General features: G+C 37.6%; 1 protein-coding gene and 1 long non-coding RNA gene across 2 annotated transcripts; one reads left to right on the top strand and one right to left on the bottom strand.

Moving 5' to 3' along the window:
- Positions 1 to 11,104: 11,104 nt before the first annotated feature.
- On the top strand, positions 11,105 to 17,547 carry LOC149130774 (uncharacterized). Its single transcript, XR_016238604.1, has 2 exons — positions 11,105 to 11,382; positions 17,411 to 17,547. It is a non-coding gene; the product is annotated as an uncharacterized LOC149130774 (long non-coding RNA).
- LOC106875640 (MAP3K12-binding inhibitory protein 1) lies at positions 17,045 to 26,484 on the bottom strand. Its single transcript, XM_014923868.3, has 9 exons — positions 26,354 to 26,484; positions 25,277 to 25,393; positions 24,765 to 25,010; positions 23,813 to 23,909; positions 22,888 to 22,959; positions 21,984 to 22,169; positions 21,621 to 21,718; positions 21,154 to 21,234; positions 17,045 to 20,378 (listed from the first exon to the last, which is right to left on the bottom strand). Exons 1-9 carry the CDS (start codon positions 26,405 to 26,407, stop codon positions 20,298 to 20,300), a joined length of 1,032 nt encoding a protein of 343 aa, XP_014779354.2. The 5' UTR covers positions 26,408 to 26,484; the 3' UTR covers positions 17,045 to 20,297.
- Positions 26,485 to 26,711: the final 227 nt, after the last annotated feature.

Below are 26,711 nucleotides of genomic sequence, written 5' to 3' on the forward strand. Positions count from 1 at the left end.
AATAACATCCATCATATCAGTCTCACAAAGGTGCTTTCAGCTCTGTCCTTCTTTTCTCTCATCTTAGTTTAAAATATAAACATCAATCACAACAGTCAGGTCAGTCAAACGAAGGCAGTTTCTGTATGTCAAAGACCCTTCTCTTCTTATTATTATTATCTTAGTTTAAAATATAAATCTCATTAACTTTAAAATGTATCTTCAAACATTATCTCCAGAAACTTTAATCTCGGATTTAAAATTCATTTAAAATTCTTAAGGAAATGTTTTAAAAGAGAGCATTTTGAGGTTACTGCATGAAAGGAGGACAGAAAATGGACGTCATTTTTGTCTTACTAAAACCACCACCACCACTACTACTACTACTACTACTACTACTACTACTACTACTACTGTTATTAATGTATCATCATCACCATCATCGTTCCTCTTGCTCATCATCAGTCTTCTTCTGTTTAAAACTAAATCAATAGTTGTGTGATTGATTCATTATAACGAAAGACTAATCTTCAGATCTTCATTAAGACCTCCCACACCATCCCCGTCAACACCATCGCCACCTCATCTCCTACACCAACACAACCACCTTCACCACTACTACTACCATCATCGCCACCATCACCACCACCAACATCATCAACAACAACAATAACGCCACCACCAATATCAAAACAAACAATATTTTTTGTTTCTTTTCATTTTGTTATGTTTTGTTATTAAGTTTCTGTGTGGAAGTGACACATCTGCTGTGTTGGCCGGTAAGTCGGTCGGTTGGTGGGAAGAAAATTCTTGAGAAACATGGACGACGTAAGGGTTAACATAAGCTGTTGTTGTCATTGTAGTTGTTATTAGTGTTCTTGTTGTTGTCGTCGTCCTCATTATCAATGCTATGATGATGATGTTATTGTTGGGATCTTGTTAAATTCTTTTCAACTAACAGAATTTTCTGAACTAATCATCAGATTTTTTGTTTCAAATTTTTCCTACACTGATGGAGCTTTGCAGAAATTAATAATAAAAAAGTTACAGGCATTTTAAATTACATAATCTTAACTAGTCGGAAGCTTCCATTGCCAACATACCGGAAGTTGCAACTTTCTGTTTCTATGGAAATTAGCAAACAAAACGATAAGACAACGAAGACAAAACCTTGAAATGGTCTCTCGACCTACTAGAAACAGCAGCCAAAACTTCCCTAGACTACTTAATGTCTATAAGACAAAACAGACGGCGCATATAACGGGTAGGAGTAGACTGATTCCGAAAATAAGATGGAATGAGTTTGAATGCCATTGATCATAGATGCGCTCTCGGGTGGGTTGGTACTAAAAAGGTTAACATGAGATTTACTACTATACACCCTTAATAACACAAAAGCTGGGGTCAGCGACTACAAACCCCGAGAACTGTGTTGACGTAACCGAAAGAGACTTGTTACTTTGTTAAGTGACCGGTTTACCGGCTTGAATTCTGTGAAAATAAAACTTAAATATCAAAGAAAAGCAAATTTTATGTGATGTGATAATATTTACTTAAAGAATTAAATTAGGAGACTTTTATGCAAATATATTTTGTTGTTAAACAAACACAACATCAAAATTTGTTATATTCAAATGAAATGTTAAAATTCTTTTGAGTATTGATCGTGAAGCTTTGAGAAATAAATCAGTTGTCAAGTTAACGAATTCAGCAGTGATAACGTCTCGAAATTCTTGCTTCTTGGAGAGTTGGTGCTGGCGAATAGTATTCCGAAGATATCACCGCAAGAATTTTTTTTTTTTTTAAATAAGTGCCATCAAATTAGGAGCTCTTCATAGAATGGTTCTCGATGTCCTATCCAGTGACCAGTGAAGTGCTCGCTTTATCATCATCATCATCATCATCATCATCATCATTATTATTATTATTATTATTATTATTATTAAGAAGGCGGCGAGCTGGCAGAATCATTAGCGCACCGGGTAAAATGCTTAGCGGTGTTTCGACCGCTGCTACGTTCTGAGTTCAAATTCCGCCGACGTCGACTGCCTTTCATCCTTTCGGGGTCTGGGGTTCGATGTATTCGACTTGTCCCCTTCTTCCAAATTCCAGGCCTTGTACTTTTAGCAGAAAGGATTTATTATTATTAATATTATTGAGTGAGAGAGAAGTACATGCCATCAAATTGACACTGGGGTAAAATATACGAAGTCCAGTATACCTATCATGGCTACCCGTCTGTTAAGGGTACACCAGGCACATGCATCACAACCCATATGTGCTCGACATGGTGATCTCATATCAAGATAAACAGCGCAATGACCTTGCAGGTGGGGCCCAGTTAGAATTTTCTTCAGGTAGAGTAGCCCATCCTGCTCAAAAGGTCCCTGAATAAGGGTTGCTTAAGGATGTTGAACCCATGTTTCCAAAGGTGAATTATCGAAACTCCAGAGAATTCCTCTCAACACATGGCTTCATGGTCTGCTCATGAAAAAACCCATAAAAACCATGGGTACTCTGATTTTGGGGGTAGATGCCTTTTTTTCCTTTTCTTTTCTCCAACTACAGGCGTATGCTCCTCGGTAGCACTACCAGGGCCAGAGATTTTTGAAAGTTATCCGTTGGTCCCAGGCCGAAAGTTCTCCGGAAAAGAACGGCTAGTTGATTTTCATCGATGTCCAAGGTCTCCCCAAGTACGTCGTCGCACTTTCCCTCCACTAATCCTCTATCGGAAGCTAAAGTGGAAGTTCCACAATAATAATCATTTCATTTGCCACAACACAGAAAATACGAGAGTTTCAGTGCAGCAGGCGGTGCAGCAGCACATTATAAGCCTTCAAAGGAAAATTTTCCCGGATGCAAAAATCTCAGCTTCTGGTGTTTAAACAACCCGTGTACTTTTAAAGTGTAGTATTGATAATGTTTTCATAACAGAGCGACTTCTGCTGCCTAATTCGAATTCATTCTGACCATAATTATCGCTATTGATAACTTGTCAAAGACAATTTAATCATTCTGATCTACTAATTTAATTTTTATGACATTTTTACAACTTTACTGTCTCCGTTATGATAGACGGTGCAGTAGTAAAAGTGTTACAGCGTCGAACGAAATACCGGAAGTTTTTAGTGACAAGCCTTTACTTTCTGAATTCATAGGGGTACGATGTGTGGGGGGAAGTTTATATTGGAGGTGGTGGGAAACGATCGATTTGGTAGGTGTCCGCCGTGTTGGGGCGTGCGTGCTTGTATACATTTATATATATATAAACATACGTAGGGATGTTTTCCTTTTGGCGTGCACATAGAAAAAATAATTTTTTGTAACTAAACACTTTCAAATTTCGTATACTGGTAGAATGTGTCATTTAAAACATCATTTACTCGTGGCATTTTTAAGAAAATTCTTTATTTTCGAAGTTATTTCGTGTTAAAGTTGTCGTATTTAGGTAATTTCAACCAATCAATGACGTCTATTGGGGTGAAAACAATTACTGCTGTGGTTTGTCAACAAGACGTTCTGGCGGTGTAAATTTACTTTGTCACTGTTATTTAAGACATCGTTTGTCTCTAGCTCCTTACAAACTTTATAGATGAAGGATTTGGCAACTTTTAAAAACGTTGATATTTCTAAATTGCTATACTCAGTCTTATAACCACAGTAAAAGCATGCCTCTTCATTTCTTGAGTAAGCTGAGGGTCTATCATTATTATTTTTTGAAACAAAGATTATACAGAGTTGCCAAAAACTGCAGGAATAACCCCAAAAAAGGTATGTCCTCAAATACCTTATGCACCCTGTATATAGGTATGTTGATGCAAACAGGGAAAATAGAACTCAAAATATGAGTGTATGTCTATTTTTATTAATATTTAGCAGAAGTAACCAAGTGACTCAAGGTCTGAGAGTTTTGTGCATTGGCATCTGTCAAACTAGTCACGGGTCATAGAACTCTGAGTTTATACAGCTGTTGATAAATAAATATGTTTCCCCCTGGATTGTTCTATTTGAATTATCCACATGACATTATAATGAATCAAAGAAATACATTCCGACAGGCTCCACCAGGCTGAATCATACAAACTGCATTTTAACCAATCAGTATGCAGCTTAGACGTCATAGCTTTGTGAGCACACACCAGTGCAGTTGACACTGACAGCACACACTGATTTCTAGGCATGAGTTTCTATGGCTATCTGTATGTATATATATATATATATATATATCATAGAAATATGTGTGTATTTGTGTGCACGTATGTGTGTGCATGTTGTGTATATGTGTATGCATGTGGTGTATTTGTGTGTGTATGCGTGTGCATGTATGTGTGTGTGTATGTATGTATATGTCTATGCATGTATGTATATATATGTATATGTATATAGGGTGTTACTTCTGCTAAATATATGTGTATGAATGTATGTATACAACAGGCTTCTTTCAGTTTCCCACTACAAAATCCACCTACAAGGCTTTGGTTAACCCAGGGTTATAGTAGAAGACAATTGCCTAAGGTGCCACGCAGTGGGACTGAACTCAAGACCAGTCTATCAGGTCCTTGCTTTCACATGTCTAATTTCAGCTGTTGTTACTTTCTTTCTCTCTTCATTGCTTCTTAATCTTGTTATTGTTGCTTTATGTGATTTTTATCTGTATACACACACACATAAATACACAAATGCACACACATACACATACATGCGCATACACACACAGATACACAAACATGCATACACATGCACACACACACCCACATACACACTCACTCACACACAAACCCACATTACCCCACAACATACAACACCTTATATCTTCTGAAAAAACACTAAAAATATTGTATATACCCAATAACTGCAAAAGACAATGGAAAAATTTAATGATTAGAAAAATAAGCCGTTTGCAATTAAGTAAATTACTCTGTTATTTGTGTGGAAACAATGTTTTCAATAAACACTTGAAAAATTTAAAAGTACAATGGTTTTCTTTCTTTCTTTACTGATTGCTTTCTTAAGTTTAACTTAAAACAATCTTCTGGATTGTTGAAGATGTGAGAGTTTCCAAGGAATCAACATTCTCAGACAAACTGTAGATTGTCAGCATCTTTTCAAAGAACAGAGAGTGACGGTATATTTAGGCATATATGTATGTATACATGCATTTTTGTATGTATGTATGTATGTATGTATGTATACATGCATTTTTGTATGTATGTATGTATGCATGTATGCAACTATGTATGTATGTGTATGTATATACATATGTATCTTTGTATGTATGCAACTATGTATGTATGTATATATGTATATAACTATGCATACATGTAACTATGTATGTATGTATATTTTATGTATGTGTATAGGTATGCATGTATGTATGGATCTATGCATGCCTGTATGTATATATGTATTTATGCATGCATGTATTTATCTATGCATGTATTTATGTATGTATTTGTGTATGTACATTTATGTATGTTTTATTGTATGTATATCATTGTTCAGTTTTATTTCAAGATTTCTTGCCAATAGAGAAAGAGCTGGTTTCTAACCCAGACCCAAGACTCCTTCATTGGAATTTCAACATCAACAACAGGGTATGTATGTATGTATGTTTTGTTTTACGTATGTATTCTCGTGCATATAGCTACATATCTAGACATGATTATATTTATTTAAATGACAAACTTCTGGAGAGTTTTACAGATTTGTACAGTTCCAGTGATGGATTGGATCCGTAATCTTTGAATCAGCTTTCTCCTTTCTGGTTTTGAGAAGCCTAATTTCTCAAGATTGGCATTTAGGCAATGTGTTACAGTATCGCAAAACCAGCCCACTCAAAAGTGCCTTGGATTGTAGGCGACTTGCCATGCTTGAGGAGTCAAGTACATCAACATCAGTAATATCAAAATCAAATCAAATGGAAATTGTAGTTGTGAGCCCCGTGCCAGTGGCACGTAAAAAGCACCATCCAATCGTGGTTGATTCCAGCTCCTCTGGCCCCTTGTGCCGGTGGCACGTAAAAAGCATCCACTACACTCTCGGAGTGGTTGGCATTAGGAAGGGCATCCAGCTGTGGAAACTCTGCCAGATCAGATTGGAGCCTGGTGCAGCCTCCTGGCTTCCCAGACGCCAGTCAAACCGTCCAACCCATGCCAGCATGGAAAACGGACGTTAAATGATGATGATGATGATGATAGATAGATGATGCATGTGTGCAAACTGCCATGTAAGAGTTATAGAATTTCCAAGATCTTTGTATTTATCCCCTCCCCACCGCCTGGCAACTGGTGTTGGTGTGTTTATGTCCTTGTAGTTTAGCAGTTCAGCAAAGGAAAGCAATAGAATAAATATCAGGCTTAAAAAAAAAATAATAAATGTACTGGCGTTGGGTCATTCAACTAAAATTTCTTCAAGGTGGTGCTCCAGCATGGCCACATTCTAATGACTGAAACGAAAGGTAAAAGACAATGGAGACAGCAATTATTTGTTTACCTGCCTGCACCCCTTCCTGCCCCCAGCTCCCCTGATACACCAGACTTACCTGTCCTCTGTAGAGAGGGGAGTATGAGTGGGGTGGAGATTATGTAGGGACTGTGGGAGTAGGAGTGGGGAGGGGGCACACTCTATGAGATGGGCATTGGTGGAACTGGCAGACGAAGTTAATATTGCAGCAGCAGCAGTAGTAGTAACAGATGTGGTAGTAGTAGTAGTAGTGGTAACAGTTAATCTTGGTCCATGTCTACAATAAACATACTACTGTCAACATATCCTATTGTTATACAAGACTTAAGATGAGTGTATATATAAATATATATATATATATATATATATATATATATATATATATATATATATATCATATATATATATATATATATATATATATATATATATATATATATATATATATATATATATAATAATAATATTAGGGACAAAATCCAAAATTACATATATATATATATATATATATATATTATAGTATGTATATATATATATATATATATATATATACGGACACAAATGTGTGTGTGTATATATTTGTATATATATATATATAGTATATATACGGACACTAATGTGTGTGTGTATATATTTGTATATATATATATATATATATATATATGGCCTATAAACGGTTTTATGGTTTTCCATGTGTGCATATCTCTTTAGCTATCTGTCTGTCTGTCTGTCTATTTATGTAGGATGATAGATAGAAGTGAATTAACAGTGCAGCCACTTTACATTTGCTGCTACTTATAGAAAAATGGTGAAACACAAATTGGGAAACAAAACATCTTGACTCACTTAAGAACAATGATGATGATGATGATAATGAATATGATGATGATATTGATGATGATGATGACGATGATGCCGACCATGATGACTATTGTTGTTTAACCCCAGGCCAAGTTCTTGATATAGCAAAACCTGTAATCAAAGGTAGAGGCAATGATGAAATTGGATGTGGTGGTGGTGGTGGTAGTGTTACTGTTTAGCCCCAGGCTAGGTCTGATACTGCAGGCTTGTGATCAAAGTCATAAGTGGTGGTGGTGGTGGTGGATGCAATATTGGTTGTGTTGGAGGGAGTGGAAAGATGTTGCTGGTGGCGGTGGTGTTGCTGGTGGAGGTGATGGTGGTGGTGGTAGTGGTGGTGGTATTTAGCCCCAGGACAGCTTTGATATAGCAAACCTATGATTAAAGTTGAAAGCACTAGAGAAAGTGATATTGGTGTTGTTGTTGTTGTTGTTGTTGGAGTGGTGGTGGTGGTGGTGGTAGCACTGGCATAGATGGTGGAGATCTTGGTTCTGGTGGAAGTGTTGTTGTTGTTGTTATTGGTGGTGGTCACGGTGGGGATAGTCATAGTAGTAGTGATTGTTGTGGTGAAAGTGTAGCTTTTGTTTTTGGTGTTGTTGTTGTTAGTGATGATTGTGGTGGTGGTGGTGGTGGTGGTGGTGGTGGTGGTGGAGGTGACGGTGGTAATGATGGTGGTGGTGATGGTGGTGGTTTTGACAGTGGTGTTGGTGCTTGTAATGGTGGTGGTGATGGTGGTGATGATGGTGGTGGTTTTGACAGTGGTGTTGGTGCTTGTAATGGTGGTGGTGGTGGTGATGGTGTTATGATAGAGATGTTGGCTGTTGTTTTTTTCCCCCACAGTTTTCATATAAATGAAAATGCACCAACATTTGAGTGCAGCGTCACCTTGTAACTGAAAACAGCAACGCCACCTATTGGTGTGTTCTTCTTTTTTTTTATGTCTAATTAACGAAGAAAAGCTTTTGAAATAATAAAATCATTCATTAAGAGAGAAAATAAATTAAAAGGCAAAAAATGATTACTTATGTGATTTATATGGGTGGGATGGGGTGGTTAAGAGGTGGACGCGAAGTTAGGGGGTAGGGGTTAGTAGAGATGGGGAGAGGGGGCAGGGAGAGATGGAGGAGGGCTGAGAACACATATACATACACACTCACGCACAAACATACGCATATACATACATGTGCGTGTATATATATATATGAATACATATATATATATATTTCTATATATATATAGATATATATAAATAAAGAGAAGGAGAGAGAAAGAGAGGTATATATATATGTAGTGTGTGTATATATTCATATATATATATACATATATATATATATATATAGTGAGACAGTTGCAGGAGAAATACCTAGCTAAGGATAAACCTCTGTACCTGGCTTTCGTTGACATGGAGAAAGCCTTTGACAGGGTCCCCCGATCCCTTATCTGGTGGTCAATGAGGAAACTTGGGATAGAAGAATGGTTAGTGAGAGCTGTGCAAGCCATGTACAGAGATGCTGCCAGTAAGGTGAGGGTTGGAAATGAGTACAGCAATGAATTCCGGGTAGAGGTAGGGGTCCACCAAGGTTCCGTCCTCAGCCCCCTCTTATTTATCATAGTCCTCCAGGCAATCACAGAGGAGTTCAAGACAGGTTGCCCCTGGGATCTCCTCTATGCTGATGACCTTGCCCTAATTGCGGAGTCACTATCAGAACTAGAGGAGAAGTTTCAGGTGTGGAAGCAAGGTCTAGAATTGAAGGGCCTTAGAGTCAACCTAGCTAAAACCAAAATCCTAATAAGTAGGAAGTAGATAAAACACAAACCCCTTCAGGTAGATGGCCCTGCTCAGTATGTAGAAAAGGAGTAGGTAGTAACTCTATAAGATGTACCCGGTGCAAGCTATGGACACATAAGAGGTGCAGCAACATCAAAGGCAGGTTAACTAGCAAGTTAGTTTTTGTTTGTGGCAGATGTTCAGGTGCAATAAAGACTGTAAACAAACAGGAAACAACTTCTATCTCATTCCAGGGTGAAAAACTAGAGGTAGTCGATAGCTTCCGCTATCTGGGTGACCAAGTTAGTAGTGGGGGTGGGTGCACTGAAAGTGTAGCTGCTAGAATAAGAATAGCCTGGGCAAAGTTTAGAGAGCTCTTACCCCTCCTGGCGACAAAGGGACTCTCACTCAGAGTAAAAGGCAGACTGTATGACGCATGCGTACGAACAGCCATGCTACATGGCAGTGAAACATGGGCTGTAACTGCTGAGGACATACGTAAGCTCGCAAGGAATGAAGCCAGTATGCTCCGTTGGATGTGTAATGTCAATGTGAATACCCGTCAGAGTGTAAGTATCTTGAGAGAAAAGCTGAACATTAGAAGCATCAGTTGTGGTGTGCAAGAGAGACGATTGCGCTGGTATGGACATGTGGTGAGAATGGATGAGGATAGCTGCGTGAAAAAGTGCCACACCCTAACAGTTGAGGGAACCCGTGGAAGAGGTAGGCCCAGGAAGACCTGGGCTGAGGTGGTGAGGCAAGACCTTCGTACATTGGGCCTCACCGAGGCGATGACTACTGACCGAGACCTTTGGAAATGTGCTGTGCGTGAGAAGACCCGGCAAGCCAAGTAAGATCGTTGCCAGTGCCCTTGGACTGGTTCTTGTGCGGGTGGCACATGAGATGCACCATTTTGAGCGTGGCCGTTGCCAGTACTGCCTGACTGGCTCCCGTAGGATTTTCGAGCGAGATCGTTGCCAGTGCCCCTGGACTGGCTTGTGCGGGTGGCACATAAAAGACACCATTTCGAGCGTGGCCGTTTTCGTGCGGGTGACACGTAAGAGCACCCACTACACTCTCTGAGTGGTTGGCGTTAGGAAGGGCATCCAGCTGTAGAAACTCTGCCAAATTAGACTGGAGCCTGGTGTTGTCATCCGGTTTCACCAGTCCTCAGTCAAATCGTCCAACCCATGCTAGCATGGAAAGCGGACGTTAAACGATGATGATGATGATGATGATATATATATATATATATATATATAGTGAGACAGAGAGAGAGAGAGAAAAATAGAGGTATACATATATATATATATATATATATGTGTGTGTGTGTGTGTGTATATATACATACATGCATACATGTAAGCGCATAAATACAAACTAAGGTGGAAGGAAATAGTACTTGAATGCCAAAGGTAGAGCAATATGCTTTTATTAAAGCTGCAAAATTATCACAAATGCTGTTACTCAGAGTTTCCCATTCGCTGGACAATTGTGATGAAAACTTTTCATCACAACTCTCCAACAAACGGGAACGTGAAACTCCGAGTAACAGGTTTTGTGATAATTTTGCAGCTTTAATAAAAATGTCATCATCTTCATCATCATCAGCTTTAATAAAAGTATAGACACACACACACAGATACAGACTTAAATGCATGCACAGGTAGACAAAATGGAACAGACAGGACAAGAGGGAACATATGGGAGAGAAAGTCAGTGAAGAGGTCACAGAATGTGTGACGAAAGAACTCTGACAGATAAACTAATAATAATAACAAATAAAGCTAAACAGAAAATCAAATAAGTAGTCTGTGTGTGTTTAATTGGCAAAAGATGACCATCTCCAAAGTTTCGTTTTTATTGCATTCCTGGGCGATTAAAAAAAAAAGAATTATCCACCAAAATTGTTTGTAGAAAAAAATGCAGGTAGTTCAAATCACACTTAATGTACTTCGTTTTTATTGTATTCCTGCGCGCTAAAAAAATGTGCGTTATTCATCTAAATTGTAGAAAAAATGCAGGTAGTTCAAATCAAACTTATTCAATGAAGTTTTTATTGCATTGCTGGGCGATTTTTAAAAAAGCATTATTCATCTAAATTGTAGAAAAAAAATGCAGGTAATTCAAATCACATTTGTTGTACTTCGTTTTTATTGTATTCTTACGCGCTATGAAACGTGCATCATTCACCAAAATTGTTTGCAGCAGAGTTTCAACCGTGAGCATCACTTACGAAAAACGAAAGCATTATCACACTTATTGTCTTTCTATTTTTATTGCAGTGATGTTTACAAACCTAAAGAGTTGTTTCAGTAAGTAAATTGTAAAGTTTTGCTTTCCACTCTTTGCACTTGAAATGAAAGGTAGGTTTCCTTGAGATTCATTTTTGACATATTTCTAAATTATTTCTATGTTAAGTTTAACATTTGACTTTGTATTATTTATCGTTTTGCTCATGATGTTAATACTTGAATATATGTCGTTACGTTAATAATATTACGGAAAAGTTCATTTAAGGGTTAAAGACTTCAAAATATTCTATTTCTTGGGTTCCATGATTTTCTGACGGAATATTTCTTTCCAAACTGGAATTTCCCCTCTTCGCCATTTTCTTTCCAATTCCTCCAAATCGCCGATGGTCGTCGACTAAAGTCCATCGACACTACTACATTCCGTCTCCGTTCCCCTCTCTGCTCTTCCGTGTATCCTAATTTATCGACTGACTTCATTGAAAACTGATTGGCTTTGTGAAAGGGCTATTCTTGCGCCCCACAAATGCTGCAATAAAGCTTTATCAATCACGAATTAGCCATTTGCCCTCCGTTCTGATCCAAGCTGTTCTGCCAAAAGGTTTTTCGCAAAACATACACAATTTTACTGAAGCCTCCAAATACAGTCAAAACGAACTTTTTATACATTTTTTATTTATTTAGAAATCATTTATTGAAACGTTGAATGTTTGGACATCAAAAAGAAAAATCGTCTTCATGAGGAGACTCTGTTGTACCAATTTTTAAAAAAATAATGTTTGTTCAAAGTTGTTCGTCCGACTCCGACTCCGGGATTTCCTAACAAAGTTTTCCAACTCATAAAAGCATTAAGCGTAGAAGTTTTCAAGCAATTTCGATTTTTAGTTTTGATATTGTGGAAAACAGAGACAATTCTTTCTGACGATGGCAGAGGAGTGTGGCAAAGAAAGAAGATTGACACAACAGTGGACAGCGGTACTCATCACCACATTTCTCTTGTGAAACAGCAAAAATAAAATTTTTCTGGCTCGTTATACGGGATGAAAGAACAACGTTGAGCCGTCAAGTGGCACCGTTCCTGAATCATTTCTTCGAAATCTTTCTCATCACAAAGACTTGGGAATCGCTTGATAAGTGGTATAATTTACGTTGGTTGGGTCCAACGACTCTAGTCATCCCAAATTGTTCTGCATATCGCAAGACGAAGACCGCACGAGCATTTGATTTGAAAGACTAACAAAGAATCGTAGTATATTCTGTCGGAAAGTCAACAATTCACCAGGGACAATGGTGGTAGCATTCTCGTATAAAATTCTCTCAGCTACAACACCAAAGTAAATACAATCTAATGGGTGGTGTGTCGTTGCTTTATGACTATAAAATTTAATTACGCAGTCAATAATATCATCACATCATCATTTCCCTTTTGGCTGAATAAAAAACAATAAAGCCTTTAGAGCCAGCTCTGTTAACATTCGTAAATTCCTTTCTAAAGAACTCTTGTCACTGCTCATATGCAGATAACTGTACACCCATCCACGCCAGCTCCCACTTGTTTTGTACTATTTTCTTTAAAAGTTCAATGTTCTAGGATCACCAATTCCTTTTATTCAAAATCAATTTTCCTCTGCTTTACCTCAGGTCATTTCTAATTTATGATTAATCCATTTTGCTTTATTTTTCAACCTCAGTTTTTCAATCTCTTCCATTTCCAATCTATTTTTTAATCAATTTTTATTTGCTTCACTACTTTTTTTGACATTCTATAATTTTCTATATAGTCAAGTGTGGCTGTGTGAAAAGAAGCTTGTTTCCCAGCCACATGGTTGCAGGTTCAGTCCCACTGCATGGCATCTTGGACAAGTGTCTTCTTCTATAACCTTGGGCTGATCAAAGCCTTGTGAGTGGATTTAGTACTGAAAGAAGTCCACCATATATATCATCATCATCATCATCATCGTTTAACGTCCGCTTTCCATGCTAGCATGGGTTGGACGATTTGACTGAGGACTGGTGAAACCGGATGGCAACACCAGGCTCCAGTCCGATTTGGCAGAGTTTCTACAGCTGGATGCCCTTCCTAACGCCAACCACTCAGAGAGTGTAGTGGGTGCTTTTACGTGTCACCCGCACGAAAACGGCCACGCTCGAAATGGTGTCTTTTATGTGCCACCCGCACAAGCCAGTCCAGGGGCACTGGCAACGATCTCGCTCGAAAATCCTACAGGAGCCAGTCAGGCGGTACTGGCAACGGCCACGCTCAAAATGGTGCATCTCATGTGCCACCCGCACAAGAACCAGTCCAGGGGCACTGGCAACGATCTTACTTGGCTTGCCGGGTCTTCTCACGCACAGCCCATTTCCAAAGGTCTCGGTCCGTAGTCATCGCCTCGGTGAGGCCCAATGTACGAAGGTCTTGCCTCACCACCTCAGCCCAGGTCTTCCTGGGCCTACCTCTTCCACGGGTTCCCTCAACTGTTAGGGTGTGGCACTTTTTCACGCAGCTATCCTCCTCCATTCTCACCACATGTCCATACCAGCGCAATCGTCTCTCTTGCACGCCACAACTGATGCTTCTAATGTTCAGCTTTTCTCTCAAGATACTTACACTCTGACGGGTATTCATATATATATATATATATATATATATATATATATATATATATATATATAAAAACTTCTTTCATACATTTCTATACATACATACTGTTTTGAATGCTCATTACTCCGATAATTCTGCATTTTTACAGTTACGCTTTTTCCATAACGTATTTCTAGTGGCTTCATGCAACTGTAGCGTGGATTCGATCCTCGATTGCCAAATTTCACTTTACACTTCTACAGTGCTTTCCTCACGGTAAAACAATAAATAATAATAATAATAATAATGATAATCCTTTCTACTAGAGGCACAATGCCTGAAATTTTGCTAGAGGGGTCTAGTTGAATGCATCAACCCCAGTGTTCAATTGGTACTTATTTCATCGACCCCAAAAAGATGAAAAGCAGAGTTGACCTCAGTGGAATTTGAACTCAGAACATTAATCAGATGAAACACCGTTAAGCATTTTGCCCAGCACGCTAACAATTCTGCCAGCTCGTCCCCTTAATAATGATAACAACAACAACGATGAAATAGTAAAAATAACAACAAAAATAAAATGATAATAGAAAATAATCTTGATAATGATAAGGAGAATGATGATGATGGTGATGGTGGTGGTGCTGACAGTTTTGATGATGATGATGATGATGGTAGTATCAGTGGTGATGGAGGCAATACTGCAGCTGTGGCTGATTGTTATGAAGATAATGATGATGATGATGATGGTGGTGGTGATGGTGTTATCAGTGGTGATAATGTTGGTCCTGCTGCTGCTGATGATTATGAAGATAAAAATGATGATGGCGACGACAATGACGATGAAGATGATTAAGATGCTGATGGTGATCCCAATGATGATGGTGATAATAACAATTCGTCTGTGCTATTTCCATCCCATGCTTTAATTTCCCTTTCTTCTCTTGTAATGATATATTTTCTGATTTTTTCCCTTTTTATTTTTGTATCTTTTTTTTTCTACTCTTTTTCTCTCTTTTATTTAGTTTTTCTCTTTCATTGTTTTTACTTTCTTTCCAATCTATGTCTTATGTTTATTGAATTTGTTTTTCATTTAAAAAAATATATATATATATTCTGAATATGATGAAGCAAAAATATATCCAACATCTAAAAGAGACCCATTAAGAATATTAAAAAGTATTCTGGTGAAGAAACATGCAAGAATTCCAAGACAATTTTGTAGAATCGGTAAATAACAGCATTGTAGTCGGTCTGCCTGCCTGTCTGTGCATTTGTCTTGATGCGTGTATTTTTATTTGTATGTGTGTATGTTTATATGCGTATATGTGTATTTGTATGCAAGATACTAACAAATTCTTGAGAGCAAACCCAACACCAGATTCTCTACGCTGACCCTCAGGTAGGCCTCTCCAGAAGATTGTATATCCATAAGTAGGTTCATTTATTTGACCCTCACCAGAGAGACGAGCTTGTATATATATATATATATATATATATATATATATATATATATATATATATTAATCAAAATAGTTTGATTCAAATTCTGTGATATTTAAAGTTTGAAAGCATGAGATGATGTTTATCATAGACCATTGAAAATCTGAACTCCCAATAAATGTGTTTGTCTATTCACTCATATATGTATGTATATATATATGTATATATATATATATCGTTTTTTGAAAAACATAAACCCGGAGAAGAAGTACTCGGTGGCATGAGGAGGGGAGGCTGGTATGCATAGATGATTTCTGGTCTTCCATTAAACAACCTTGCCAAGACTTGTGCCTTGGAGGGTAACTTTCTTGGTGCAATCCCATGGTCATTCATGACCGAGGCAGGGGCTTTACCCCTTATATATATAAATATATGTGTGTGTGTGTTTAGGTGCATGGTTGCGTGTTATGTTCTTGAGCAAGACACTTTATTTCATATTGCTCCAGTTCACTCAGCTGTAGAAATGAGATGCAATGTCTCTGGTGCCAAGCTGTATCGGCCCCTTTGCCTTTCCCTCGGATAACATCAATGGCATGAGGAGGGGAGGCTGGTATGCTGGGTTTGTGCTTTGGAGGGTAACTTTCTAGGTGCAATCCCATGGTCATTCACGACCAAAGGGGCTCTTTTTATATGTCAACATGGAAAAAAAAGTGGAATGGAATATTAAATGGTTAAAGTCTGATCAAATATGCAGATAGAAAATAAATTGATAATTTATGATTAATATCGTTTTTTTTATGTTGTTTTGTTTCTCTCTAAAGTACAGAAGCTGCAGACATGCTAAAGCTTGTTTGGCTTCGTCAGTCAGTGACAAATTGATGAAACATTAGCAAACAAATTGATTAATAAATATATAAAAATATAGATATAAAAATCAGGAAATTAATATTAGTTTATTGTTGGAATGGCTGTTAGATGGGGTTTGGAGAAGTGAATGGATAGGGGTGGTTTTTGGATAGAGAATAAAAGAGAATTCTTGGAAATTAAAAATTTCTCAGATGTCATTTGCATGACAAAATATGTTCAACAAGTGTTTAGATTATGTTTGTTGTTTCTTTGGAGAAAATGTGACGTCAGTTATGAAACATGTTTGAAATAATGACATATTGCTTTCTGAATTTCAGTGCTTTTTATGTGGCACCATCACCAGTGCTTAAATGATTTCTTCAACTGTTATTAGAGTCTCATCAAAGGTGACAATATCCTTTGATTAAACCCTAATCCTAGAAAAACAAATTGCTGATCTGTTTATAATCACATCTAATGATAGTCGTATCTTTCTCATTTGATAAAGATCGATTTATATTTTGGTAGATATGCATTTTTCATTTAGTATATGTGTCTTTGTCATTTGATAGAATTATATCCGACATTTGGCAACAATATTTTTCCGCTTTTTCAGATATTTATTAACCATTTGGCAGAGTTATGGAGAATGTATTTTCTATCTGTCGCAGCTATATTTACCATTTGGCTGAAGTATATTAGTTATTTGGTAAAATAATGAGTTTTTAGAATGATTTTAAATTGAATGTCTCACAAATTCTTTATTGTTTAAGCATAAAATCATTATATTTTCATGGAAGTTATTTTCAATGTGGCTGTCAAAACAATTCATTAATCAGATAATGAAGAAATACACAAGATGAAAATTCATTTATTCACAACAAATATAGACTCGTGGCCAGAGCTACAAAATTTTATTCTTTTATTCTCTCACTTGTTTCAATCATTTGACTGCGGCCATGCCGGAGCACTACCTCAAACTGTTTTAGTTGAACAAATTGACCCAAGGACTTATTTTTAAGCCTAGTACTTATTCTGTTGGTCTCTTTTGCCAAACCACTAAGTTACAGGGACGTAAACACACCATCACCAGTTGTCAAGTGATGATGGGGTGGGGGTATAAACACAGACACAAAGACACACACATAACACACATGGTGGAATTCTGCTTTACACACGCCATAACTCCTCATAACTTTTTTTATTTTTTGGAATTTTCAGAAAACGTTTACCAATTTGTATTCTACACATGAGAATTCATACAAGTATACAAAAACAAAACAAAAAAATTTGTTGCATGGTTTAAGGCCTATTTAGAACTTATTTTTAGCACATCTCATGACCACCTTGTACCTCACGTGTTTTAAGCATTTAATAAATGGAAAAAGGACCACAAAAGTAAACAGCTTTGGTAAGAGTTTGACATATTTTAGAAAGAAGCACCTACATGTGTGTGGCTTTTGAGTGGCTAAAATCACCCCAAATTTGCAGACTTTAAAAGCTATTAGCTCTTTATTTATTGATTTCTGATGAAAATGAATTTCATGCCAATGATTACCATACAAAACTACACCAAATATGAAATCAAGTGGAGCCAAAATAGAAGAAATTGAAAAGTGGCAGCGAAACAGAAAAGATCCTAATTATGTATTGAAACAGAGAGATAGCTAAGTTAATGTTAACATACGATCCAATGTTTATATCTTCACCAACCAAAGTGAAATAAAGCCACTCACAAATATGTTCACTAGCTACATGAAATAGGCCTCTCACCTCCATGTTCACCAATCAAAGTGGAATGAGGCCACACACTTCTATGTTCACCAACCAAAATGTAATAAATCCACACACTAACATGTTCATTAATTACAGTAAAACAGGCCACACACTTCCATGTTGACCAACCAATGTGAAATAAGGCCACACATCTCCATGTTCACCAGCCTATTTGGAATAAGGCCTCTCACTTCTATGTTCACCAATCAAAGTCGAAAATTAAAGCCACCGGCTACAGTGAACTAGGCCTCTCACCTCTGCGTTCACCAACCAATGTGAAATAAGGCCACACGCTTCCATGTTCACCTAGTGAACTAAAAACGACCACATCTTCGATCCTGCAGCAGAGTAGCTCAGTGTCAAAACATCAGAGGCCACACTGCAAGCATGACCCCCCCCCCCTCTTTCCGTTGTGATCTGGTTTCAAAGAACAGTGAAAGCATCAGCAGTCATCACAGCAGCAGCAGCAACACTGGCAAGAACTACGGCAGAGACATCTGAAAAAAACACAACAACAACAACTATGGTAGCAATAAGCACAGCAGTGAGAAGATGGTGCCAACAGCAGCAGCAGCGAGAACACAACAACAACAACAACAGTAGCAACAGCAATAAAAAAAACATCACTAACAACTGGAAAAATAACACCAACAAGAAAAAGAAGGGAGGAGAAGAAGAAGAAGAACAACAACAACAGCAGCAGCATCAACAACAACAACAGCAGCAGCAGCATCAACAACAACAACAATAGCAACAGCAGCAGCATCAAGAGCAACAACAATAAAACAACAGCAGCAACAATGAGAGTATTTCACGCAGCCTGAGACATTATTTCCTTTCCTTCAAATGAAAAACAATATTTTTTTTGCCAATTTCGTTTAGAGTTTTATTGTTTTGTTTTCCTTTTTGTTTTATAATTTTGGTTGTGTATTTTTTTCTTTTCTTTATTTTTTGTTTATTATTTTCTGCAAGATTTTCTCTCCAAAGAAGAGGGGGAAAAATCCTCTCCATTAATCCAAGAGAATGGTTTTGTTTTCTGCTGGTTCTGTTTGGTGAATGTGAACGAGTGGGTGTGGGAGTGGGTGCATGTGGAAGAGAGAGAGAGAGAGAGAATGTATGTGCACATTGAGTGTTTGAGAAAGAGAGAATGTGTATTTGAGAGAGGGAGAGAGAAAAAAACAGAGAGAGAGAATGTGTTTGAGGGAGAGGGAGAGAGAGAGAGAATGTGTATGCACATTGTGTGTGAATGTATGTATATGAGTGTGTGCTTCTGTGTATGGGTATGGATATGTATGTGTGTGAGAGACAGAGGGTGCATGTGTAACTATGTGTGTGAATGTTTGCATGTATATGATTGTGTGTGAGTGTATGCGCATGTATGCACATGCATCAATACTTCTGATGTGTATGTGTGTATATAGGTGCAACCGTAGCTGAGTGGTAAGTAGCTTGTTTACCAGCCACATGGTTCCGGGTTCAGTCCCACTGCGTGGCACCTTGGGCAAATGTCTTCTACTATAGCCTTGGGCCAACCAAAGCCTTGTGAGTGGATTTGGTAGACAGAAACTGAAAGAAGCCTGTTGTATATGTGTGTGTGTGTGTTTGTCATCCCAACATCGCTTGACAACTAATGCCCATAACTTAGAGGTTTGGCAAAAGAGACTGATAGAATAAGTACTAGGCTTACAAAGAATAAGTCTTGGGGTCGATTTGGGAGAGAAAGCAGATACCTTTGTCCTGAATGTGATGTTGGCCTTTGTTTCAAAACATGCATCGTAAAAAGATTTCTTGGTAATTTCAGTCATTTCATTATTTTTTTTTTGTTCTAAAAAAAAAGCTGAAATAATTTGGGATGAAAATTCCATGCAAGTTGAGGCGTCAGTGACGTCATAATAAGTCAGAACTGATCCGAAATAATTTGGGGACTGATTCTCCTTTATATACAAATTCAAAATAAATTTTTAAAATATGATATTTTTGCATGGAAATTGAAACAAGATGTGTATGTTAGGTTAATGATGATGATGGTGATTGATGGTGGTGGGGATGATTATGATGATGAGAGTGGTAATGATAATGGTGATGATGATGTGATGCACCCATGAAATATAGAGATAATGCTGTAAGTAATGATAAGCTTGCTTCCCAACCACATGGCTCTGGGTTCAGACCCACAGCATGGCACCTTGCTCAAGTGTCTTCTACTGTAGCCTTGGGCTCATCAAAGTAAAGATAATTAATGAAAGTAATGTTGAAGGCAGAGGCATCCAATGCTGTGGGTGAGTGAAGGCAATGATGATGTAGAGGCCAGGATGCTGCGACAGACGACGTTCTACAAAGCTTTCATCTGTTTCTGCTTCAATGACTCTCGCAGTGCTTTCATTCGATGGTTTATCTCCCACATACTCAAATCCTAGAAAAGACAACAAAATATCAAATTATTAAATAATGAAGTTAATGTGGCTGAGGAGTTGAGAGGCTTGCTTCCCAGGATTGCAGGTTCAGTCCCTCTGCATGCCACTTTGGGTAAGTGACTTCTATTAAAATCCCAGGTTAATCAAAGTCTTGTCAGAGTATTTAGTAGACAGAAACTGAAAATGTCCATCATATATATATATATATATATATATATATATATATATATATATATATATATATATATATATATATATATATATATATATATATATATATGTGTGTGTGCTAAGAAGCTTGCTTCCCAACCACATGGCTCTGGGTTCAGTCCCACAGCATGGCACCTTGGGCAAGTGTCTTCTACTGTAGCCTTGGGCTGATCAAAACCTTGTGAGTGGATTTGGTAGATAGAAACTGAAAGAAGCTTGTTGTGTGTGTGTGTGTGTGTATACAGGATGTTCAGGCTAAACTTGACAGTTTGCAAAATATAAAAGGAAAAGAAAACAATATCCCATCCAAAAATAAAAGTCTTTTAAAAAATCAAAAAATAACAACTGGATTTTATGGCAGGGATATAATAGTTTACTCAAAGTAGCTGCCTTCAGTCAGTTTCAACCACAGCCTCAAAATGGGGTCAGTCTATTTGACTAAACCTTTCAAAGTAGTGCTCCAGCATGGCTGCAGTCTAATGACTGAAACAAGCAGAAGGTAAAGCTGTATCCTTGCACCTTCTGTGGAAATTGTCATAAGAGAGGAAAAGGAAGAGCTGTTACCTGATTGGGGTGGTTTTCACTTCTACAGGCACCACTGCTGCTACCAAATTGTTTCCTTTTCCTTTCGGGGGCCAGCTGATTCTGTAGAGAGAAACAAAAGATGTTCAGATACCCAGACACACATATAACCAAAGTAGAATCAGAATCTATAAAGACCAGCCAAAATGTCATAGAATTCCAAATATGATTTTTCAAAACTTAATTCTTACAGAAGCAGGCTGTATTCCCAGAATTTAACATTAAAAGAAACTTAAAATTCAGAATAAGTATTTCCCAAATACAAGGAGTTCTAGATATAAGAAGCAAAAGCCAGATTACTAACCCTAACCCCACTACTCTAACCAGTACCATAATATCTACAGCACAAGACATTTACTTAAAACTGCCACATCACATAACTAGCTTACTATAACTAACCCTAACCCTAACCCCACCCCCACTACTACTACTATAACCAATATACTCACGTGAAATTCAAAATACTCAGGTGAGAGACTTTCAAGAAACAGAATCCTTTTTTCCAGTTGTTTTAACGTTTCAAAGACTTGAGATTTCTTGGAGTCATCTGCAGGAATTTTAACCAAAGACAAGGTTTCGTTGTTAAAATTTATGCACAATAAATTGCTTATACGACTACAATACACCAAATATCTAAGTTTTGTTGTACAATTCTTCATTTTTAATTCTAAAAATATAAAAGGATTTTTTTAAAGCATTGAATGACTATGAGGGTTCACCCAAGTAAAATAGGAATCGAAAGGGTCTATAGATAAAAAAGGGTTGAGAACCACTGACATAACAAAGTAAGACATTAAACTTGTGCTATTTACATTCTATGTGGAGGTGAGATGCCATGTTAGAGACTCGTTCTTCAATTCCTGAAAACATGTTACTTGGTTCCTGTTTCACTGCAACTGGGTTCTCTGTTTCCTGTTTAACTTTGGAGAACAACGAAAAGGAAGGGACACTGCTGGGAATGTGCAGCTGTGGGCCATTGATGTTTTCTATACGAGACACTGTCAAGGAGAAAGCAAATACATTTAAAGTACAAAAGGAAAAAGGGGTTTGGTAGAGTACATATGTATTTACACATGCTATATATATATGTGTTTGTGTGTGTGTATATATATATATATATATGTATGTATATATATATATATATATATATATATATATATGTTTCTTCCAAATGTCCTGAAGAAAGGATCATGACTCTAACATTATATAAAAATACAAGATAAAACTGCAACTTTGTTTCCTTTCCCTTTCCCTCTTTGTACCTTTTTGCATTGCTCTGACATTACACAACAAATCTCTTTAATATACATACACAGGTTGCAGTGAATAAATTGTCGTCTGAATTATGCAAAAATGAAAATAACTTCGACATCTCATTTTAACAGGTGGGCAGACCAACAATCCCCTGTGATCAAAGTGGGACTGGAGCAATGTGTGGCATCATTTGAAGGCTAAAACAATACAAAAGTGCATTGTGACCAGCGATGTGTAACAACATCTGATAGCCTGGTCGGTCACATGATCACATGTGATAATATTTCAAAGCAATAACAAGTAAAATAAGAGAACAGACATTAGGAGAAAGCCAGAAAGTGTGAGGAAGAACTAAATACCAAAGGCTTTTGCAAAGAGGTTACAGTTTTATAAAGGCTACAAGGGAAGGTAGGGACAGGCGAGATTTTTAAGGAAAGATGAAAGATACAGATTGGCACTTACCAGTAACATGACTCCTGGTTCCAAACCGGGGCACAAACACAGCCCCTGTTCTAGCACAGTGTTCTTTCTCCACTGAAATATGCAATGTTCATCAATTAATATGAGTGTGAGCTAGCAAAATCATTAGCATGCTGGACAGAATGCTTAGCGGCATTTCATCCATCTTTATGCTCTGAGTTCAAACTCTGGACAGGTCAACTTTGCCTTTCATCCTTCTGGGTTTGATAAAATAAGTACCAGTTGCACACTGAGGTCGATGTTAACTGACCTAGTCTCTTCCCCAAACTAACTGGCCTTGTGCCAAAAGTTGAAACCAATATGAATGTGTGTGTGTGTGTATACATATATAAATCTTTATCCTTTATGGTTCACTTGTTTCAGTCATTAGACTACAGCCATGCTAAGACTCTGCCTTGAAGAATTTTAGTCAAACAAATCGCCCACAGTACTTATTTCTTTAAGCCTGTTACTTGTTCAATCAGTCTCTTTTGCCAAACCACTAAGTTACAGGAACATAAATACACTGACACTGGTTGTTAAGTGGTGGTGGTGGTGGTGGAGGGCAAACACACACACACATAGATATAAACACACACACACACAGACATTATATAAATATATACGATGGGCTTCTTTCAGTTTCTGCCTACCAAATCCACTCACACAGCTTTGGTCAGCCTGAGACTATAGTAGAAGACACTTGCCCAAGGTGCCACACTGGGACTGAACCTGGAACCATATGGTTGAGAAACAAGCTTATTACCACACAGCCATGCCTGCACTTATATATGCAGCAACTGCAATAAGCATAGCTGTGTGCACACATGCATGTTAGAATATGAAAGAGAGAGAGAGAGATTGAGCCATGGCAAGAGATGAAAGAGTGAATGAGGAAAAGAGAGAGGTAATAAAACAATGGGTTTACTGTGATATGGAAAGAATTCTGAGCAAAATTCCCGTTTGTTCTCTTCATCAACGTCCAACCTTTTCTGTTCAATGAAAGCAGCAATCCGCCTGTCTATCTGTCAGAAGAGATCAGGGTGAAATGTATAATAGAGGAAAATGTATAACAAAAGATAGAGAGAGAAATATATACCGAAGGAAAGGGAGAGAAACAAAGAAGGAAGAGACATGGAAGGCTTTCATTTAGATCACTTTAAAATAGGAAGTTTGTATCATAAAAACAAAGGGCAGTTTGGGGAAGATTTGTATCAAAAGGGTTATGTTATTTAGAATTCAGTTTTTTTAAAGTTATGTAGAATTTCAGCCAAGAGTAAAGTGTAAAACTGCAAAAAAATAAAAAGTTAGCGAAGGGAAATAACTCGAGTGTTTTATAACTAGCTCTTTTGTTCTCAACCATTTTTTTTTTTATCTAGGGACCCCTTTGATTACTATTTTATTCAAGTGGACCCTACAGTCATTCGATGTTTAAAACCGAGTTTTATAGAAAGGTATTTATCAATGTTTTCCCATTTATTAATTTGTGTAGGTTGAACTTATGTAAAATGTTAGAGAAAGAAACCTAGCTGTTTCTTGCAACACATACCAATACAGACCACCAGTCGCCCATGCATGTCAGCCTCCCCTTCTGCACCACCAATGCTATTCCAAGGAAAAAACAAAAAACATTTTTTGTCAGAGACCCTTAAAATACTTTTGTGAATCTCCAGTTTACTATTTTGTTGTGTGGACCCCCCTCTCACACCTATCCTACAATGTTATTCTAGAAGTATAGACTAACATCATTGAACTCTCAAAGCTACAAGATAATACATGATTAATTCAAGAGAATGTGAATAAATAAGGATTACATTTGACAGAGAAATCTGCATGCTGGAAGGTTAAACAACAATCAAAACTAGAAATAAAAGTATTACCTCAGCTTTATTTGCTGTGATTTGGATTAAATTTTTATCAATGCAGGATTTTCTCATGGAAGAATCAACCTCCAACTCAATCTCTTCACCTCCGGAGGCAGACTGTGGAGGCATTATGGCTTCTTGGCTTGTCTGTGAAGCTGCCTGGGGTATCTCTGTATATGCATCACCATTGTCAGAAGACGGAATCTCTTCCATCACAGTCGGAGTGTCGTACTTTATGGTTTCTAATTCACTTTTGATTTTCTGGAAAACAAATAGCAGAAGTGGTACTAGTCGTATATATCTACATGTGTGTGTGTGTGTGTGTGTATATATATATATATATATATATATATATATATATATATATGCATATATGTGTGTGTCAAGTGGACTGGAACAACATGAAATGAAGTGTTTTGCTCAAGAACACAACACATCGCCTGGTCCAGGAATTGAAACCACAATCTTACAATCGTGAGTCCAACACCCTAACCACTAAGCAGTATAGTTTTTCTGTTGATACTTACAGTTAACTGGTTTACTAAATGGTCCAATGCTGGTACAAAACGTTCCTTTGGTATACCAGGAGCAGAGAGTAAGCAATGGTCAAGACTGTCAGTCACCACTCTCTGGTCTTTGATTACCTGCAACGGATATTTCTTAATAAGTTTGTGTATACAAGTGTATGTATGTTGTTATAGAGACATGTGCGTATATAAGTGTGTGCGTTCAAAAAGCTATAAATAACTGCGTGGTAAGAAGTTTGCTTTTAAACCACATGGTTCGGAGCTCAATCCTACTGCATGACACATCTTGAGAAAGTATCTTTTACTATCGTCTCGGACAGACCAAAGCCTTCTTGTGAGAGGATTTCGTAGACAGCATCTGAAAGAAGTCCGTCCTACATGTGTATGTATATATATATATATATGCCTTTATGTCTGTGTTTGTCCCCCCACAACCACCACCACTACCGCTTGACAACCACTATCGGTTCGTTTACATCTCCGTAATGTAGCGGTTCGCCAAAAAGCCAGTGATAGAATAAGTACTAGGCTTTAAAAACAAAGAAGGACTGGTCGATCCATTCAACTAAAATTCGGCGGAGGTCAAGAATACGCACACCACCCGTTTTCGGCGTAACCCTAACTCCAAACACCGGGTGTGCGTATTCTTGACCTTCGCTTACTATTCTTCAAGGCATGCCCCTGCGTGGCCGCAGTCTAGTGACTGAAACGAATTAGAGATAACAGATAAACATTACGTTGAAAAACGCTTTTGGATCGAAAACGTTGAAGGCTGTTGGTAGGACTCGAACCCACATCTCCTGTAGACATGACAGGCGTTGGGCAACCTTTAATGTTGTTTCTATCCAAAACGGTCTTTCAACGCAATATTTACACGATATTAGTTATCGCTTTATTTGATGAACTTCGATTATTTCTCGAATGTTTATAAAATAATTACGACGTCAGTTGATAAACATAATTTGTTGATATTTTAATTGGAAATACAGTAATTAAAAAGAAATAAATGTGCTACACTTTGCACGTTTACGTTAAAGATTAACTCCCAAAATAACGACAAGTGTTAGTTGTACTTACAGAAGAAATAAATACGCGAAGATTGTGAAAAACACGTTTTTGAAATTCAGCCATTTTTGAGGTTTCAAGGGAGTTGACTCTGTTGGATCCAAGAGAGACAACTTCCACTGACTGGTGGTCTTTGTTTAGCGGGACCCGTGAATATTTCACGGAGTTAATAGTAAACTTATTGGGTTATTTCTGAAAAATTTATCCAAAAATCCTTCGCTCATCTGCTAATCATTGAAAAGTGACAGATACTGGAATACAAGGATTACTGAAAAAGCGAATACCTATGCTGAACTATTGAGAAATCTGCAGTTACTCTATCCAGGTTACAAGTTCAGGTTCATACCTGTAATTATTGGGGCCCTAGGAT

This window comes from Octopus bimaculoides, chromosome 27 (assembly GCF_046866305.1).
Source record: "Octopus bimaculoides isolate indiv1 chromosome 27, ASM4686630v1, whole genome shotgun sequence".
Taxonomy (NCBI): domain Eukaryota; kingdom Metazoa; phylum Mollusca; class Cephalopoda; order Octopoda; family Octopodidae; genus Octopus; species Octopus bimaculoides.